Source organism: Diabrotica virgifera, chromosome 9 (genome assembly GCF_917563875.1).
Source record: "Diabrotica virgifera virgifera chromosome 9, PGI_DIABVI_V3a".
In the NCBI taxonomy this organism is placed as follows: Eukaryota; Metazoa; Arthropoda; class Insecta; order Coleoptera; family Chrysomelidae; genus Diabrotica; species Diabrotica virgifera.
The window spans coordinates 150,871,702-150,893,227 of NC_065451.1; the positions used below are offsets into that span (position 1 = coordinate 150,871,702).

Below are 21,526 nucleotides of genomic sequence, written 5' to 3' on the forward strand. Positions count from 1 at the left end.
TGAACCGGGATTCATAAGAGTTCGAATATTTTCTAGGTTTCGGTAAGCTACAAAACACCACATATTCATTTCCTACTACATATAACCAATGTGTTATGGATTTTAGGCTTTGCAAGACATCAACCCAATGTTAAGTAACCTGAGAGGTCGTTAGTTAACACGACATATGATGCACCTAACCGAAATCAGCAAACTCTTGACGCGCAGATAGTCGAAGATGACTTAAACTCAATTTTTCCACATATAATAGTCAATTGTAATTAATAGTTAGCGTTTACTGACTACCAGGTACTTTGTTTTTTTTTCGTATTGAGATCAAGTCCATGTTCTCTGCTTGTCTTATCTCTACATATCATATGCGGGACAAGTTTCATGCCAGCTAATGTATTTTTTATGTTTCGACAACTTTTTCTTTAGTTCTGGACCGTGTTACGGGGAGAATTCCCCCATTCCCCCTCTAGATCCGCCACTGTTCAGTAGTATTCTATAGATATGGTGCAACTGCAGCTTTGCTGGTATTGCATAACTGTGAAGCATTCATGAAAACATGATAATTCTTATATCACTCTAGTAGCACATTTTATATCGCACTTCTTTAATTTTCTGAGGACTTTTCGGAGGTTTCCTGAAGACTAAAATACGATGAACCTATTTTTGACTACGAATTCATATACAAGACGAAAGTATGCATGAAGAAAATGAGTCTCTCTTCTTCCAATGATAAATATTTTCGTTCACTTGACCGTGAATTAGTTCACTTAACGTAAACCGAGCACTCGAATCCAATAATTTCAGAAGGCTGTAGCTCGAGAATAGTAGTTATTCAGATCCAGGTCCCATGGAGTTTTTTAATCTACACATCGAGAAGTATCATTGACCAAACTTTCGTTAAATTTGATCGGGACCACTTTTCCATAAGGAGTGTTGCGGGGTCCTTTCTAAAGATGTAAGGAGCATGCAGAAAAATGACTCTATACCAAATTAGTATGCCATTTTATGACATTTATTGAAGCCCCTTTGATTGAGAAATGCCGGATACTTTTTCGAAAATTTACATTTTTAATCTTTTTTTAGTCTCCCGAAAAACATGGATCAAGCAGGTTTTGATTCTATATGCCTCACTTATAGTCTAATAAGCTATCTAAGAGGCTCATTAATGTTCACCTGAGCTAGGCGCTATTGTTCGAGGCGTAAAATGCCATAAACATGGTATGTACCTGTATTATAAATTGATCCCTTGTTTATATAATTTCACACCTCAAACAATAGCATCCCGCTCAGCTAGATATTAATGAGTCTCTAAACAGCTTGTTAGACTTTACAAGACCCATTGCGAAGGTCATTTATTATTAGACGAGGAAATAAATACTACACCTACAATACCTTTTTTAAAGTCAGACGGATCGTTATGAAACCTTTTGCATTCAATTCTGGAGAGCTTCGGAAAAACAGTTGATCTATTGGCACAAGGGACAAATGAAAATTGCATTGTTGTAGAAAATGCATTTTCCAAAGTGCATATCAAAGTATTTAAAAAGTAAAAATTCACAGCTCGGAAAATAATCATGGAAATGAGTTCAATTTTCATACTCGGAGGTTTTTGAGGTCGCTGAACAGGAATATTGTGTTGGCGAAGCTGGTGCCTGGTATCTAGTTTCTGGAGTATGTCTCCTGGAGTTTTTGGAAAAATCGTTATGAAAATATGCAGTTCAAATTTATTATATCGGGAATTTTAAAGTCGCTAAACACAAATATTGCATCAAACGTGCTGTACGAGGAATCTGGTGCTCGGTATCTACGTAATCTCCTGGATTTTTATAGACATTCGTTATGAAAATCTTTGAAATCTATTATTTCGGGGTTTTTGTGGTCGTTGGACACAAATATTGCATCGAAGATGCTGTACGAAGTACCTAGGGACCGGTATCTACCTCGTCTCCTGGAGTTTCCCGAGACTTGTTATCCCGAGATTTTTGAGGTCGTTGAACACGAATATCGGGTTGGCGAAGCTGTAAGAGGTACCTGATGCCGGTATCTACGTCGTCTCCTAGAGTTTTATGGAAATTCGTTATGAACATCATTGAAACTTGTCTTCCCGATGTTTTTGAGGTCGCTTAAGGTGATACAGTAGCGATCAACAGGTAACCAAAACGCGTTCCAAGATTGCGGCTGTAATTTTGAATATTTTTTCGAGATATTTGGCACACGTCATTTTGGAACTACTAATGAAATAAAAAAATTTAGCAGTTCCAAAATGACAAAAAATCTTGGCATCGGATAAAAAAGTTTATTTGAAGAAATTGTATTTTTTTGTTCTTCTTAATGGCGGTACAGGCTCGTTTTTTTAATATTGTATTTAATTACAGAGTAATTTCCACATATTAATATATTTTTCAAATTGGGCTCTGTACCGCCATTCTTTATTATACTACGAATACGTGTGCCAAATATCTCGAAAAAATATTCAAAATTACAGCCGCAATCTTGGAACGCGTTTTCGCTACCTGTTGATCGCTACTGTTTCCTCTTAAAACGAATATTGCTTCGACGATGCTGTACCAGGTAACTGGTGGCCTGTATCTACGTCGTCTCCAGGAATTTTATGGAAATTCCTAAAAAAGAATGTGTGTGTACTTTGTACGCACGTAAGAAGTTATACTTCTACTACATATTATGTGATTTTTAAGACAATACCAAAAATTTAAAAAAATAAAAGAATAAAACGCACACAAACACATTGAAAAATGCCACAAAGAAAAAATGATTTCTGAACGATAATAATTGTTGGCAAAAATTTTAAATACGCATTTTCTGAAAAAAAAAATTATATAACAAATATACTTACAATCATAAAATGCATAAAAAAATAAAAAAATAAAAACTTGCATCGGGAATCGAACCCGTGAATTTCGTGGCACTTTGATTCGTAATCGAAGCCTAGACTCACTCGCCCAATTCCACATTATTTGTCATGTGGAAAAATAGGGTAACTGAACGTTTTACTGTTTGACAGTTGTTTTGAATATAATTAAATTATGTAGTTTAAATTTTGTGGAAGAAAATATTAAAATATAACAAAACAGTAAGAAAACAATATATTAGATGAAGATTGGTAGAACTTTTGTTGGTAATCAAATTAAGTATGTAAATCAAAGCATTACATACCTACTAGATAAATAAATCTACGCCAAAAAATCATAATTTAAAAATAAAAATTGGACCTAATTTGGGATTTCTCTCTAAAATCCCCATTCTTGAGAAAATAAATGTACAGTAGAGCGTCGATTATCCGAACGTCGATCAACCGAACGACCGCTTATTCGAACTATCGACTCCCGCGTCCCGCACTCAAATACCGAGCAAGCGTTAGTAATTGACGCTTAAAATATCTTCAATTTTCTTCAATATTGTATCCAAAAATAATTATGTTGTTGCAAAGACTGCACTTTTTTGTTTAGTTGCTAGTTGTCATTATCAAGATATAAATAAATATGTAGGTATATAAATATGGCTTTTATTCACTTGTGGATAAATAAATATGTATGACTATAAATATGTATCAATATATTGTAGTTCGATTATCCGAACAAATCGGTTTTCCGAACACCTATGTCCAGCAATTAGTTCGGATAATCGACGCTCTACTGTATTTCAACCTAATCCAAATGTATAATTACAATATGATTATAATAAAAACTACTTACCAAATTAGAATAAGTTTTCCTTGTCCAAAAGTCCAAAAATATAGGTATATGAAAACTATTTAAAAAGGCAGTATAACTATTAACTAACTTTTGTTTGTTGTTTCTTTTCACACAAATTTTAAAACGCAACAACCATAAATAATCTAACTACAGAACATCCAATCACAACAAAGTTATAATGCGCATGCGCCGGGATCATAGGTTTTAACATATAAAAATTCACCCTCATATCGCCGGTAAAGAAGTATAACTTCAAAAAAACTAATTCCTAACCTAATCTTCAAAATACCGGAATAACAAATTTCAACAAATTATATTACGAATTTCCATAAAATTCCCGGAGAAGACGTAGATACAGGACACTAGTTACCTCGCAGAGCTTCACCGACCCGATATTCGTGTTCAGGTACATCAAAAACCTCTAAGTATGAATATGGAACTCATCTCCATGATTAGTTTCCGAGTTGTGAATGTTAATTTTTTGAACACTTTGAGATGCACTTTGGAAAATGCACTTTCGGCCTACAACAGCGCACTTTTCATTTGTCCCTCATGTCAATAGGTAAATTTTTTTCCTGAAGCTCTCCCGAATCGAATGAAAAAGGTTTCATAACCATCCGTCTTACTTTCAAAAAGTTAGAGGTTTGGGCGATTTTAGTGCTTTATATCCTCGCCTATAAGCAGAAATACGTTTTAGATAGAGCAAAAATAAGAATCGGTTTTCTGGGTGCATTATGGGATTGACTTTTTCGATTCATCCTAAACTCTTCTTTCCAGTTAGAAGCCATGGAGTAGTTACCAGGAAAATGGTATTTTCAATTAAATATCTTTTAAAAATATGTATTTTTAAATATTTTTATTAGGTTGAAAAACTTTGACCTTTATTTAGCAGATGTCGCTAAGCACCTACTACCATCACGTTAGTTGCAATGTGGGGACTAGCTGGCTGGAGATTTTCACTTCAGTCAGAGATAAGCAAACCTATGATGCCTCTAAGAAGAGGTGATGATGCCTCTAATAAGAGGCGAAATCATCGATTAGAGTGCTGGTTTGGCTTCGCATTGTAACTGAATAAAAGTGGTATATATTTTTTATTCTTCTTGACATCTTTAAAACTTTATTACAATATTTATTGAATACCTTGCCAAAGCCAATCTATATACCTACCCTTATAAAGAAAATCCACAAACAAATTGCTAACCGTTAAAAAGTTTTTAAAATAGTAGAAAATTGCACAAATATGTTCATATGTTCTTAAACAAGTATTCTGTATTCCATCTGCGTATACCAAGTCAAAGTTTCTAAAATCATTTACTCTATAAAAAAAATTAAAGCACTCATGGGAGTGCCGACAGAAGTGAAAACTTCTCATAGTATATAAATTACGAGCTCAATGCTTTTTCCCGATCCAAAAAGAAGTGCTATACCTATATTATATACGCGTTGCGTACGTTCTACGATATTTATGTATACATACACATAATATATATACGTAAGAAAATTTAGTCCGGCAAAGTGATGACGGTCGCAAACTCAATACTTTTTCCCCATCTAAAAAGTTCACAACGTCCGTAAAGAAGTTTTCACTTTAAAAATTTATTTCGTCGAAGCAATGACGGCCGCTAGTTTAATACTTTTTCCCTACCTAAAAAGTGCACAACGTCCCTAAAGAAGTTTTCACTTCAAAAATGTATTTCGTCGAAGCAATGACGGTCACGATAAAGGTCGCTAACTCAATAATTCTTCCCCATCCAAAAAGTGCACAACGTCCCTAAAGAAGTTTTCATTTCAAAAATTTATTTCACCGAAGCGATGACAGTCGCTAATTCAACACTTTTTCCCCATCTAAAAAGGGCACAACGTCCCTAAAGAAAATTTCACTTCAAAAATTTATTTCGTTGAAGCAATAATGACGGCAGCTAATTTAATACTTTTTCCCATCGAAAAAGTTCAAAACGTCCCTAAAGCAGTTTTCACTTCAAAAATTTATTTTGCCGAAGGGATGACGGTCGCTAATTCAATACTTTTTCCCCATCTAAAAAGGGCACAACCTCATTAAAGAAGTTTTCACTTTAACAATTTATTTCGTCGAAGCATTGACGATCGCTAGTTTAATATTTTTCCCCATCTAAAAAGGGCACAACGTCCCTAAAGAAGTTTTCACTTCAAAAATTTATTTCGCCGAAGCGATGACGGTCGTTAATTCAATTTTCCCCATCTAAAAAATGCACAACGTCCCTAAAGAAGTTTACATTTTAAAACATTATTTCGTCGAAGCCATGACGGTCGCGATGACGGTCATTAAGTCAATATTTTTCCCCATCTAAAAAGGGCATAACGTCTCTAAAGAAGTTTTTACTTCAAAAATTTATTTCGTTGAAGCAATGACGGTCGCTAATTTAATATTTTTTCCCATCGAAAAAGTTCGAAAAATTATTTCAAAACATCCCTAAAGAAGTTTTCACTTCAAAAATTTATTTTGCCGAAGCGATGACGGTCGCTAATTCAATACTTTTTCCCGATCTAAAAAGGGCACAACCTCCCTAAAGTAGTTTTCACTTCAACAATTTATTTCATCGAAGCATTGACGGTCGCTAATTTAATATTTTTCCCCATCTAAAAAGGGCAAAACGTCCCTAAAGAAGTTTTCACTTCAAAACATTATTTCGTCGAAGCCATGACGGTTACTAAGTCAATACTTTTTCCCCATCTAAAAAGGGCACAACGTCCCTAAAGAAATTTTCACTTCAAAAGTTTTCACTTCAAAAATTTATTTTCGTCGAAGCAATGACGGTAGTGATGACGGTCGCTAATTCAATACTTTTTCCCCATCTGAAAAGGGTACAAAGTTTCTACAGAAGTTTTCACTTCAAAAATTTATCTCGCCGAAGCGATGACGGTCGCTAATTCAACTTTTCCCCATCTAAAAAGTGCACAACGTCCCTAAAGAAATTTTCACTTCAAAAATTTATTTCGTCGAAGCAATGACGGTCGCGATGAGGTCGCTAATTCAATACTTTTTCCCCATCTAAATAGTGCACAACATCCCTAAAGAAGTTTCCACTTCAATAATATTACTATTATTATACGTACATTATAATAATATACGTACAAAATTTATTTTGCCGAAGAGATGACGGTCGCGAAATAAATCCTTTTTCTCCATCCAAAAATGGGTTTTACCATTATTTTAAATTTAAATACTTATATACAATTTATGTATACATACACATAATATAGATACGTACAAAATTTATTTCGCCGAAGAGATGACGGTCGCGATGAGGGTCGCGAAATCAATCTTTTTTCCGCATCCTAAAATAGGTTTTACATTTATTTTAAATTTAAATACCTCTACACAATTTATATATACATACACATAATATATAGCATAAGCGATGACGGTCGCAATGACGGTCGCGATGACGGTCGCGATGACGGTCGCGAATTCAATGCTTTTCCCCTATTCAAAAATCGCACAACGTCCCTAAAGAAGTTTTCACTTCAAAAATCTGTTATCAAATGACAGAGCTTAGAACGTATTCTATACTCTTTACTCATCCTAAAAACATTTTCTTATCCGATAAGGAAAGGATTTTAGGATGAGTAAAGATATGCTGTCTAGAAAACCTACGAAAAAACAACTGTTTCGTCGCAAATTTATAAATTCTTCCATCAAAGAACTGGGAGACAGGTACTTCGATGTCTTAGAAATTATACTGCTGTACAATCACTGTCTATCACTATTAGTAGCATTTTCCTAGACAGGTTTCCCTAAGCTCATTGTACAATGATACAGATATTGTCAAGTCGGATGTGCACATCATATCATCAGCGCAAAAATCAAAATTTGAAGTTACTTTGGAAGCCTAAAGGCTAAGGGAGGTTTTATGTTACGACGGGGACGTGGAGGGCACCCGGCACGTTGAAGAATAGTCTGATATGAAAATCATTGATTAGTTTAATATACAACGGAACGGGGCGACACCGGGAAGTGCCGAGGACGTGCGCTTTATATTGTTCTACGCGCCGTGCCTTCCACGTCCCGATGTAACATAAATCAGCCTTAATTTATCTTAGAACGGGGCACGGGGCGTGGTACAATAGACGGTGCACGTCTCCGTTGTCGCTCCGTCCCGTTGAACTATAAACTAGCCAATGCTTTTCATATCACACGATTCTTCAACGTTCCCCGTAAGACTGCCGTGCCGCCCACGTCCCGTCGTAAGATAAATTAAATTTATTTATTTTCCTTTGGCATTAAATAATTTCGATATTCAGTAGCGGTGCAATTGAGAGCAAGTTGTCAGTGTTTCTAAAACAATTTCATTATCAAAGTATTTTTTTGAGAATTGACGGAACAAAACACAGTGTAACTAAAAAGCAGGGTCGCCAATGTAGGTCGGTTTCTGAGTGGTTCATTTGGATTCCATATAGGATGTGAAGCCATGATAACGGTATCATCGATGTTTGTAGCCATTATTGTATTGTTGGTAGTTGAGAGATTTGATGAATGTATTAGGTATGGAATAATAATGCCTCTTTATACAACCCGAGAACACATCGGAAACAATTTCGTCATTATTTTACCTCTATTGGATATTTCATTTGATGAAAACCGCTTTCCACGCATAATTTTTTTTAGGTATTAAAACAAATGGAAGTCGCTAGGAACCAAATCGGATTAATACTGTGGATGCTCCAACAATTCGAACTTTAATTCATGGATTTTAGCAATTGGTAAAATGCTCATATGACACGGTGCATTGTCCTTATGAAAAAGGATTTTCTCTTTTGCAAACCGGTCTTTTTTCACGATTTCTTCCTTCAGGTTTTCTAAAAGATTACGATAATATCCAGAATTTATTGTTTTATCAGTTTGCAAGTAATCCACAAAAAAATTCCTCTCACATTCCAAAAACTGATGCTAAAATCTTCTTGGCCGATTTCTGGACACAATCTCCTTTTGAAGCCGAAAAACCAGATTCTATCACTATTTAACCTCTTGTTTTGATTCAGGATCATGGTAATAGACCAAGTCTCATCCATTGTGATGAATCGACGCACAAAATCTACTTTATCCTTTCGAAAACGCCCTAAATATTGCTGAGAAAATCACATTCGAATATGTTTGTGTTCCGTTGTCAGCAAGTGCGGTACCCATTGTGACCACAGCTTTTTAAAACCCAATACTTCGGCCAAAATATTGCTTATACTGCCCAATGAGATGCCTAGAGATTCTACTAAATCACTTTCAGTTACTTGACGAGTTTTCAACACCATATCCCGTGTTTTTCTACGATTTCTGGTGTTATTGCTGTTTTTGGGAGTGTTTTTAAATTGAGCAACTCATCTTTCTACTGTGCTAATTGAAGGCGAAGAGTCCTTATACACTTTCAACATTCGTTCATTTTTCTTTGCTTTTAAACCTTCCAAAAATAAAAATTCAATTACTGCACAATACTTGATTATTTCCATTGTAAAAAATACTGTGATAAATCGATACTAAATGGCTTCTAAAAAATAATAAATTGACAAATTTAAATAAAACTTCACATACGTTCATATAAAGAGTGTACCAACGTAACAAAAAAAATTAGGCTAGTATTATTGAACTTAGTTATTGAACTAGTATATACTATATAATATACACATCGACGTACGTTTCACTTTATGTTTTGATTTAATTTGTTTGAAAATTAAGCATGACGCATGAGCAAAGATAAAATGGAACAACTATATTTACCAATTGGCTTACTGTACAGATGTAAGTATAGTAAACCAAATGGCTTATTTTGACTAGTAATCGATTCTGGTCAAATTCACATCTTTAAATAACTTCTTTTGACTTAATTACCTTACCTTTATGCATATATCTCGGATCGTACATTCCTTTTGATCTATCGGGTGTGAACTTTCTGTACATTTCGTGGATAAAAAAGTCTTCTTTACCTGGTCTAGCCAACCAGGAGTATCTTAAAATATATTTATAAATTAGACATACCTACTACTCGCTATGTCAACGCAGTCCTGATATAGGACGGGGTTGCTTATTATCAAGGCTAATTATACAACTTATAAACTGTTTTGCTTACAGAAGCGCCATGTTAGTCCTTGTATTTGAATTCGTAAACAGTAGCACGTTATCGCGATTTCAGGTTTATTTGCTGTTATCAAAATATGCTCAAGTGTGTATTGTGCAACTTCAGATACAGAGTAGAGGAAAACATCCGAGTCCATTTCACGCTGGGTAGGGAGATCCTGCAAACGGATGGCTTTCTGTTACCCTGCCTACCAACTTAGGGTAAGAACAGAACAAGCGGGTCGAGGTGGAGGTGTAGGTCGCGGTGGATGCTACTAGTTATGTCGCGGTCGATGTCGACAGCACATAGCAAGGAGGTCACTTGCGCTGTCAGTCAAATTAGAACCACTACCAAGTGAAGTAGTTTAATGAAATTTGAATGACAAAAAGACTGCTTTTGCGATGTTGTGTCAGTCAAGTTATGATAGTGATGAAATGCCAGCTGTAAATAATCAGATTCTCCTTCATATTTCAAAAATTTACTGAATTTAATTACTTTAGAAATTCAAAAATAAACTAAATACAAAAAAGGGATTATACAGGGTGTAACAAAAATACAGGTCATAAATTAAATCACATATTCTGGGACCAAAAATAGTTCGAATGAACCTAACTTATCTTAGTACAAATATGCACATAAAAAAAGTTATAACCCTTTGAATTTACAAAATGAAAATCGATTTTTTCGAATATATCGAAAACTATTAGAGATTTTTTATTGAAAATGGATATGTGGCATTCTTATGGCAGGAGCATCTTAAAGAAAAATTATAGTGAAATTTGTGCTGCCCATAAAAATTTTATGGGGGTTTTGTTCCCTTAAACCCCCCCCCCCCAAACTTTTCTGTGCGTTCCAATTAAATTATTATTGTGGTACCATTAGTTAAATTTAATATTTTTAAAACTTTTTTGGCTCTTAGTATTTTTTCGATAAGGCATTTTTTATCGAGTTGTGGCTTCTTTTTTAATATGTTTACATAAAAATTTTATGGGGGTTTTGTTCCTTTAAACCCCCCAAATGTTTGTGTACGCTTCAATTAAACTATTACTGGGATACCATTAGTTAAACAAAATGTTTTTAAAACTTTTTTGCCTCTTTGTATTTTTTCGAGAAGGCAACTTTTATCGAGATATGGCTTCTTTTTTAATACGGTTCAAAATATACCTAAAAATGTAAATCATACATAAATTTTCATATTAAACCAAATCTCCATAATTATTAGTACTTAACCATATACAAATATGTGGTGGATTTGACAAATATTCAAAATATCTCGATAAAAACTGAATTTTCGAAAAAGTACTAAGAGCCAAAAAAGTTTTAAAAATATTGTGTTTAAGTAATGGTACTACAATAATAATTTAATTGGAACGTACACAAAAGTTTGGGGGGGGTTTAAAGGAACTAAACCCCCATAAAATTTTTATGGGAAGCACAAATTTCACTATAATTTTTTGTTAAGATGCTACTGTCATAAGAATGCCATTTGTCCATTTTCAATAAAAAATCTTTAATAGTTTTCGACATATTGGAAAAAATCGATTTTCATTTTGTAACTTCAAAGGGTTGTAACTTTTTTCATATGCACATTTGTTCAAAGGTAAGTTAGGTTCAATCAAACTATTTTTGGTCCCAAAATATGCGATTAAATTTATGACCTGTATTTTCGTTACACCCTGTATAAAAAGTATCAACGCAGATAGCGCAGTTAATGACAACTTGGCTTCAAACGGACCGATCTCAAGGAAGCATCCCTGTAGGCCGCGCAGTAGATATCCATGTAAAACAAACTCATTTTATTTTCAAAAGCATCGATGTAAACCTCCTGGATGGCATCGCGCTAAACCTCCACCGCCACTTACCTGCTCTGTTCTCTTCCATTTACTACAAGGTGTGTGTTTTACATGGATATCGACATCGACCGCGACCCACTTGTTCTGTTCTTACCCTAAAACCACCCATGTTCGTCAAGACACCCCTGTACGTGTTCAGTTAATGACCAAAACTTCGGAGTGCATTGCGCAGCCTAGATTGATCGTAGAAGTTGTCGGTTCTTATCTAGGAGCGGGAAGGAAGCGGGGGAAAGAAATACATGGAAAATAAAAATGCAGTTTAAATATTATTCATGTCTGTGATGGGCATGTAAAGCTAAGAAAAAAGAGGTGGCTCCTAAGATATCAATATCAGTAATATCAGCCTATAATCAGCAAAAAAAGGGATTGGCCCAGATCTCTCTCATCCTGTCTCAATTTCTTTCTCTATCATGGACTTTCTCTTCATGATTTTTGTTATTTGGTCTATGAGGAATTCAAAATTCTCTCAGTTTTCCATAGCGATACATATCAAGTTGTCAGGGGATATCTTTCCTAGTTGTGACCGTATTCTGTGCTGTTGTCATCTCTGGTTTTTAGAATACGATACGTACAAGACCTGAAAGGTCCATATCCGGTCAGGAACTACGTAAAATAAAAATTTACTTGTTTGAACCTACGTACTCTATCAGTTGGGTATTAGTTTTTTGGTCCATTGTGCCTTATCTATCTGTGCGTCCCATTCTGTTTGCCATTCTATTAGTAATTGCCCTCTGGTGACGGCTCTCACTTGTGGTCCCGAGAGTTGTAGAGAATCTGCCATTTATTCGCTAGGAGATGAATAGAGAGCGTATTGAATTGTTTTCATTTTTAAGCACGCATTTCTGTCTATTTCTATCCTGCTGTGGGAGCACGCCAAATAGAATTCTATTTTAGTGACGTCACGTTGTCTAGCAACCGTCGATTCTCCCATTATGAAATTCTATTTTGTGACGTCAGCAAAATAGAATTCTATTTGGCGTGCTCTCACCCCTGTAGTAGAGCACGCAAAATAGAATTCTCTTTTAGTGACGTCACGTTGCCTAGCAACCGTCGATTCTCGCATTGTGAAATTAGTTTTGTGACGTCAGCAAAATATAATTCTATTTTGCGTGCTCCCACTATTGGCTCTTATTTCTGTTGTTTGATCCTTATTTTCTGAAATCCAGGTTTCTAGGTATTTGTATGTATCAACTTTCTATCGATACATTTCCCAAATGTATGCTTGTTTGTATATTTGTTTTGTTAGTTATTAGCATGTATTTGGTCTTCTTTATATTCATTTTTAGCCCATATTCTTCACATAATCTGTTTTTTTTTTCGTTAGTAGTAATTGGAGTTGTTCAGCAAAGGTTTCCATAATCATAGTGTCATCTTCATATCTGATGTTGTTTCCTTTAATTCTTATTCCTTCGGTTCACTATATACCACGGGCGTAGCCAGGGGGGGTTTTGGGGGTTCAAACACTCCCCGAAAAGTTAAGATATTAACATATTTCAAATTTTTATTATGAATATAAAGGTTATTTTATGTAGTTTTAGTCGTTTTAGTTTTTTGAACCCCCTCCAAAACTAAAACCTGACTACGCCTGTGCTATATACATTAAATAGTTAATGGAGACATATTACATTCCTGCCTAACACCCCTCCTGATTTCAATAATTTCTGAACTGGGTTCGTTATCTGTTCATCTCTGTTGAATTGTCTCTGAACAATTCATTAATGTATTGTCCATCTCTTTAAGGTTTCGTTAGTACCTATTCAACACTAGTTTCCCATTTGTATCTTTTAGTATTCCCGGATTTCTTTTTCTGTTGTTGTGAGTTAATTCTTTATTTTTTTTATGTGTATTAAAACTATCATATCTTTTCCGGTATTGTTCTATTTCTGCGCATTGTTCTTTTAACCATTGTTCTTCCATCTGCTTAGTTTTGTATTTTATTTATTTATTTTATATGTTTATTTATCCACATTGTTGTACATCTGATAATCTTTGTTTTCATTTTGACGTCTTTTTTCATTAAATCTAAGATTTCTTCCGTCATAAATTGTTTCTTTTTGTATTTGGTTGGTGTCGGAATTTCTTTTTGACTTTTATCTATTTCTATATATTATTATATACTAAGGATTTCCACAGTTTTCACTGCATTCCTTCACTAAACCGTTCTCTCCAGCTCTTTCTGTCTCGACAGTCCCCTTCCTGTAGATTTCTTCTCTCCATTGCTTCGTCTACTTCATCTCTGAAGGATATTCGGGGTCTGTCTCTCTTTCTTTTTCGTATCGGGCTTCACTCTGTTATTCGGTATATCCACCGATTTGGGTCTGCTCTTCTGACATGTCCGTACCAGGTTAATCTCCTCTGTCGATGTAGTCTATTATGTCTGAGTTCACTCCCATTCTTCTCTTAATCTCTATGTTATTTATTCTATCTCTCCTTGTTAATCTGCAGCTTCTCCTTAGGAATTCCATCTCTGTTGCTCTTATTTTATTTTTGGTTTTCTTATTTATTATCCAATTTTCACACCCTTCTTAAGGATACTTCTTGTCATGGTATTATATATTCTTCTTTTTGTTGTTATGCTGATGTTCTTATCCCACAGTATCGAGTTCAATTTTCGTATGCAGTCTCTTGTTTGTCCTAGTCTATTTTTTATATCTTCCTCAGTTGTTCCTTTGTTTGATATTATAAAACCTAAATACTTGTACTTATCTGTTCCTCTGATTTATTTACCTTCGTCTATTTCCAGTTGTTTTATTTCTATATTCTCCGTTGTTAGGTATTCAGTTTTCTTTGGGTTTATTTTCATCCCATTATTTGTATATTCCTGTTCCAGTTTCCTCATCATAAAACTAAGGTCATCTTCGTCTTGTGCGATCACTATTTGGTCGTCGGCAAAACTTAGGGTAGGTATATAGATATTTATTCCTTACTGGTATACCCATTCCTTCGCACTTTCTTTTCCATGGTTTCGGGGTCTTTTCCAGGAATATTTTGAACAGGGTAAGGGATGTGGAGTACCCCTGTAGTAGTCCCTTTGTCGTCTTAAATGGACTGCATATTCGATTGCCCATTTTGATAGCTACTGTGTTATTTTTGTAGAGTGCTTTTACTGCTTTTATTAACCTTCGTGGGATTTCGATGTCTTCCATTGCTTCCCATAGCTTGGTTCTAGGTATCGAGTCATACGCCTTCTTAAGATCTACAAATGACAGATGGACGGATCTATTTTTGGCCATTCGTTTTTCTATTAGTTGTTCGACCGTGTAAATGTGATCCAGGCATGCTTTCCCCGCTGTGAATCCTGCCTGGTCTTCTCCGATTTTATCCTGTATACAGGGTGGTTCATCTTATTCGCCTCGGTCTCTGTACGGAAAACCACTTGATATTTAAAAAAAATTTCTTCACAGAAATATACAGGGACTTTAATACTACAATCTAAAAATAATGTGAATTATACAGGGTGTTCCAAAAAAGAGTGGTATATCAAAGTTATATTTTTTCTTATGGAATGCCCTATATCTGATACTATTACTGAATTGATCTTAAAAAATAAGCTATACTTTCATAAGGGTTCCCTATACCTAAATACAGGGTGTTTTGATTTATTTCGATTTTTATGAAAATGTAAGGTTTTAGAAAAAAATAAATATCTACGAATCTAAGAATCAGTAACAAATTCTTTCTTCAATCTTAATAAAAGACTATTTAGAATACTTAAACAAATGTTTACTGCAACAAAATTTTTTACAGGGTGGTCCAAATATGAGATTGTTCTATTAACAAATTCAAGCTGTAATAACTTACATATTTTAAATAGAACACCCTGTATCTTACTAGTCTATCGCGCAGAAAATTTACTTACCTTTAACTTTGTATTAGGGTTTCCTATACATATCCTTTTACAGGGTGGTCAAAATATTAGACTGTTCTATTAACAAATTCAAGCTGTAATAACTTACTTATTTTAAATGGAACACCCTGCATCTTACTGGTCTATCGCGTAGAAAATTTACTCAGATTTCAATTCTTATTAGGTTTTCCTATACCTATCTCCCTTCATTTTTCAAATATTTAAAGATTTCCTAATTTGTAAGCTTTAAAAATTAGAATTAAGTACCTTGTATGTCGTGGTTATGTACAACACATCACCAACACCGGCAATATACTTAACTATCTTAGTCAAGATACGTTCGTTAATAAAATTCACATTTTTTATCATTTAATCACACATAGTGTTCTTATTTAACTGACATACTCGATATTATATTCTTTATAGTGGAAGATATTTAAAATCTCTTCAATTCCATGTAAACATTCTCAATACACATGTTACTCTGTAAATATAAATTCCCATGTTATTCTGTAGATACCCATTTTTACATATTTTTGTACAATAGGCTCGTTTTCGTCATAGTAGCCATTGCATTTAATTGTTTGTAATTGCGATTCAAAGATTCAATCAAAAAGTGGTGTTCTTAAATTTACTTAATAACCGTCGGTTTAAGATATGGAAAATACTTATACGAAATGAAATATAATAATTTAAATATCTTCCAAAATACGGCATCTAATATAGGCTACGCAGTTTAATATAAATATAAACATATTATTCCATGTCACATGTAGGCCAAAATCAACTAAAATAATACAACAGTCTGGGTGATTACATGATAACAATGAAAATTTTATTAATGACAGTATCTTCTAAGTATATTGCCTGTGTTGGTGATGTGTTGTGCATAACCACGACATAGGTATAGTCGGTTCGCTAAACTCAGACGCAACTGGCTAGATATTTTAGTCGATAATTTTTTTGTTTTTTGCCAATTTTACTAAAATTGGGAAAATTAATGACTAAAATATCTAGAAAGTTGCGTCTGAGTTTAGCGAACAGACTATACTTCTAATTTTTAAAGCTTACAAATTAGGAAATCTTTAAAAATTAAAAAAAATGAAGGATGATAGGTATAGGAAACCTTAATAAGAATTGAAAGCTAAATAAATTTTCTACGCGATAGACTAGTAATATACAGGGTGTACCATTTAAAATAAGTAAGTTATTACAGCTTGAATGTGTTAATAGAACAATCTAATATTTTGACCACCCTGTAAAAAGATAGGTATAGGAAACCCTAATACAAATTGAGAGCTAAGTAAATTTTCTACGCGATAGACTAGTAAGATACAGGGTGTTCCATTTATAATAAGTAAGTTATTACAGCTTGAATTTGTTAATAGAACAATCTCATATTTTGACCACCCTGTAAGAAACTTTGTTTCAATAAGCATCTGTTTAAGTATGCTAAATAGTATGTTATTAAAATCCGAGAAAGAATTTGTTACTGATTCTTAGATTGGTAGATATTTATTTTTTTCTAAAACCTTACATTTTTATAAAAATCGAAATAAATCAAAACACCCTGTATTTAGGTATAGGGAATCTTTATGAAAGTATATTTTATTTTTTAAGGTAAATTCAATAATGTCATCAGATATGGGGTATTCCATAAGAAAAAATAAAACTTTGATATACCACTCTTTTTTGGAGCACCCTCTATAATTCACATTATTTTTGGATTGTAGTATTAATGGTCCTGTATATTTCTGTGAAGAATTTTTTTTTTAAATATTAAGTGGTTTTCCGTACAGCCACCGAGGCGAATAAGATGAACCACCCTGTATATATTTCTCATTTTTTTATTTCCTTTCTTATATATTGATGTCATATATGCTTGAGTCCATTCTTTCGGTAAGTCTTCTCCATTCAGTTCTCTCTCAAACATTTTGTGTATCATGCGGAATAGCCTTTCTGATCCGTTCTTTATCAATTCATTTGGTATTCCGCCGGGGCCTTCTGCTTTTTTGTTCTTTAGTGTTTTGATCGTTTTTTTTTACCTCAGCTAGGCTTAATTCGATTTCGTCATGTGTATAGATTTCTATTCCGTCTCTTTCTACTTCTTTGAATTGGTGGCGACTTTACGTTAGCAATTTTTTATAGTATTCTTGCCACTCGTTTTCTTTGATTTGACCAATCTTGATTTTCTCTGTCTTATTTCTTTGGAGTGACTTTAAGATACGCCATTACTCTGAATTTCCCGTTCCTTCTATGTGTTGTTTTATTTCTATGCTTGTTTTTCCCATCTTTCATTTTTTTCTTTTGCTACTTTTCTTTTTACTTCTTTATTTTTTCCCTGTAGAGTTCCAAGTCCTCATAGTTTTTTGTGTTCAGGTATTTTATATGGAGTTCCTTCTTCTCTTTTATGCATTTCAGTGTGTCTTCGTTTAATTTTATATTTTGGTGGGTGTATTTTTGGTCTTTTTCTCCAAGAACTTCTAGGGCTGCTGTATTTATGCAGGTTTTTATGTGTTCGTAAGTCTGTTCTAATGATTCATACCTAAACTCTTCTACCTTTGGGTCCAATCTTCGTTTGTATAAGTCTTTTATGGAGTCTTCTTCTAATAAGTTTATGTGTTTATGTTGAATTTCTTTTCATTTATTGAGCACACATTGACAGGTATTGCCGGAGTCGTAGATTCGTCAGTATCTCCCAAGGTCGGTTTCTGTTGGGTCCATATAAAGGGGAATTCCATCCGAGCGATTACTAGTTTGTGATCTGTGCCGCATTCTGCACCTCGTTTTACTCTCACATCCTTTATTTTTGTCGAGCTTTCTTGGTTTACTATAACATAGTCAATAATCGATCTCAATTTTCTTGTTTCTTGTGTCCATGTGTATTTGTGTATGTCTTTATGTTTATAGTATCCGTTTGTGATCTTTAAATGGTTTATTTCGCATAGTTCAATCACTCTCTCTTCGTTATCGTTTATTACATCTTCTCCAAATATACCTACTGTTCTGTCGTTTTGTTTTCTTCCTGTTCTTCCATTCAGGTCACTGGCAATAATTATTTCTTGATTCTTCTTTCTCTTTTCGATTTCTTCTTGAAGTTGTTCTATGAATTGTTCTTTTTCTGGAATTGAGCTGTCTTCTGTTGGACCGTATACAGCTAGTAAGATAATTTGTCTTATCTATTTCTGTCTTTATTAATAACCATTTTGTATCCGTTTTAGTATTTTGCGGAATTTGTTCTTTAACATGCATTAGTGGATTATTGACTTCATCTGTCATGCGTTGTCTTATGAGTGGGTTCCTTAATTTTTAGCCACTTGTATATATTTTTGCATCTGTTTTTTTTTTTCGTTTTATTATTTTCATTTTGAGCCTAATTCTGGTCACCACTGGATTGTGATCTGATCCTATGTCGGCACTCGGATATGGTATTGCTGATATAATTGCGTTCCTGTATCTTTGCCTAACTAATACTCTATATCAGCGTTTCCCAAATGGTGGATCGCGACCCGGTACCGGGCCACGAAATTAAAATGCCGGGTCGCCTCGCCTCGCCGTTTCACGTGAACATCCTCTTTTACACTGTTGGCTATCAAGTGCGTTGGCTATCAAAAGGGAATATTTTAAAAAAACTTTAATTGAATTAATTGAATTGAAGGAATAAATTTCAAAATTCAACAATTTCAATAATTTCAACAACATCCACCAACGGCTAGGGATGTAATATTTCAATTTAAACACAGTTATCATGATGTCAATTGGTTAATCAAGGTAGCCTATCTATGTAATATTTTTGACTTCTTGAACAATTTAAATATGACATTACAAAGTAGCAATATAGTACAAGAGAAGGTGGAAGCTGCAACAAAAAAACTTAATTTGTGGACACGTCGCGCGGAAGCAGGAAATTACAAATGATGATGAGCGCTGATGAGATTTCAGCAGCTTTCAAGGAACACCTGCTAGGACTGGAGGCAAATCTGAAGGAATATTTCCCCCTCATCCACAGCAACAAGGCATGTATAAGGAATCCGTTTACAATGGACGTAGAATCTTAGACAGGACTTCCGGACTTAGATATTGAGTCAGTAATTGAAATATCGTGTGATAGGACACTCAAAGACATATTTGACAAAATACCACTGATAGATTTTTGGCTGTCTTGCGCCAGGAGTACCCAGTTTTAGCAGAAAAAGCGATAAAGTTTCAAATTCCTTTTGTTACGACCTATAAGTGTGGGGGCAGGGTATTCAACACTGGTTTTTCTCAAAAATAAATATAGGAACCGTTAGGAAGTCGAACCAGACCTGAGGATATAATTAACATATTTTCTTCTAAACGTGAAGTTTTTAGTTAACCAGAAATAACTGCACACTTCTCATTACTAAAATATTTTTATTTTATTTTATTACATTTTTGTTTGAGCTAATGATTATTCATTAAAATATATAAAACTATAAAAAATATTTAAATATATTTTCTTGTACATACACACCAGGGTATGCAAAAAAATAGTGGGTCACGAAGTATAAACACAAAATTAACCGGGTCACGGAAAAATAAGTTTGGGAAACGCTGCTCTATATCTATTTGGTTTATATTCTGGTGTATATTGGTGTAGGTATATTTTTTTCTTAGGCAATTTAAACAATGTATTGGCTATAACAAAATTATTGTTGACAGACCGTATCCACCTGCACATTCTTCTACTTTTTCTTCCTCAATATTTGCGTTAAAATCTCCCATTATAATTATAGATAAAGAAATATCAAAATAAAGTAAAAGATACTTTACCTTTCATCAAACATCATATTTTCTAAAATTTTAGGATGAATTACGCTAGGACCTCTTTTTGGTAATTCATCATCTTTGGAAATAACTGGAACGCAATATTTCCCAAGACTACTTTGAGTTACTCTAGTATAATATGGCGTAAACTGAGAAGACGATTTAAAAACCCAAGGAACATATTTTAGCTGATAATCTTTTGAAGTATTTGCAACATCTTTTAGCTGGTGATCTTTTGAAGGGCTTGTAGGAGCCTCAGACATTGCCAGAATAAATGTTTATATAAATAGTAAATATTGCTGACAGTTTAGTTTGACAGTAGACATTAAGTAAGTTTAGTGTGAGAATTAGATAGTTCAATGGTTTTAGTCATTCCTGTTCCGATGCATAATCCTGTTTCTATGAGCTGTATGGTTTTTAAGTATATCAGTAGGGTGCTAACCTGGCTGTAGAACCCCTCCTCCTTTATCCGGGCTTGGGACCGGCAACAGTTCTGTCGAGCTATTCAATCCACCCAACAAAACTGCAAACGTAGTTTTTATATAATATGTAATATAAAATATACTAGTAAAAGTAATGTGGGCAGGGGACGATTGCGCCGATTTCACCTGAGGTACGTTAAACTGAGGGCATGATTGCGCCGAACAAATTCAAAGGGTCCATAATCCCTAGTAGTCCTGTCGCCAGGGGGGGTACAATGGCCTCCTGTATTCAGATGGACTTACCCAAGATTTTTTTATGTATTTTGACCTGTAGAACACGAATTTTTTGGGTAACAGTTGATCCGGATGTCGATAAGATTGTTATAAACCAAGAAGTTGAGGAATCACATAACAGCGATTTCTTGCAAAAGAAAACATTTTTTTGTATTTTTTGGGCCTTTCTAACTAAAAAATGTTCCTAAAATTTTTTCGTAGGATGCATAGTTTTCGAGATAAACGCGGTTGAACTTTCAAAAAATCGAAAAATTGCAATTTTTGAACCCGAATAACTTTTGATTAAAAAATAAAATAGCAATTCTGCTTACCGCATTTGAAAGTTCAAGTCAAATTATATCGGTTTTAATTATTTGTATTGCTAAAAATTTATTATTTTATTGTTAAAACAAAGCTATAAACACCTAGTGCTTCAGTGATGTTTTCAATGATTTCTCATTTAAAATCGAATGAGTAGGTAGAGGTAAAAGTGCAAGCGGCGCTATTTCTACGTAGCATGCATTAAAACGCATGTATTAGGCACGGGAAACACTAT

The 21,526-nt window shown here is 34.2% G+C and overlaps 1 protein-coding gene across 1 annotated transcript in view; it reads right to left on the bottom strand.

The window, feature by feature from the left end:
* The window catches only part of LOC126892330 (uncharacterized), a 31,754-nt gene extending 11,184 nt beyond the window's left edge, over positions 1-20,570 (bottom strand). The window contains exons 1-2 of the mRNA XM_050661837.1: positions 20,282-20,570; positions 9,567-9,679 (exon numbers count right to left, since the gene is read on the bottom strand). Coding sequence (XP_050517794.1) covers positions 9,567-9,679; positions 20,282-20,538 — 370 coding nt within the window. The 5' untranslated portion in view covers positions 20,539-20,570. The remainder of the gene's footprint in view (positions 1-9,566; positions 9,680-20,281) is intronic.
* Between the last annotated feature and the right edge of the window lie 956 nt (positions 20,571-21,526).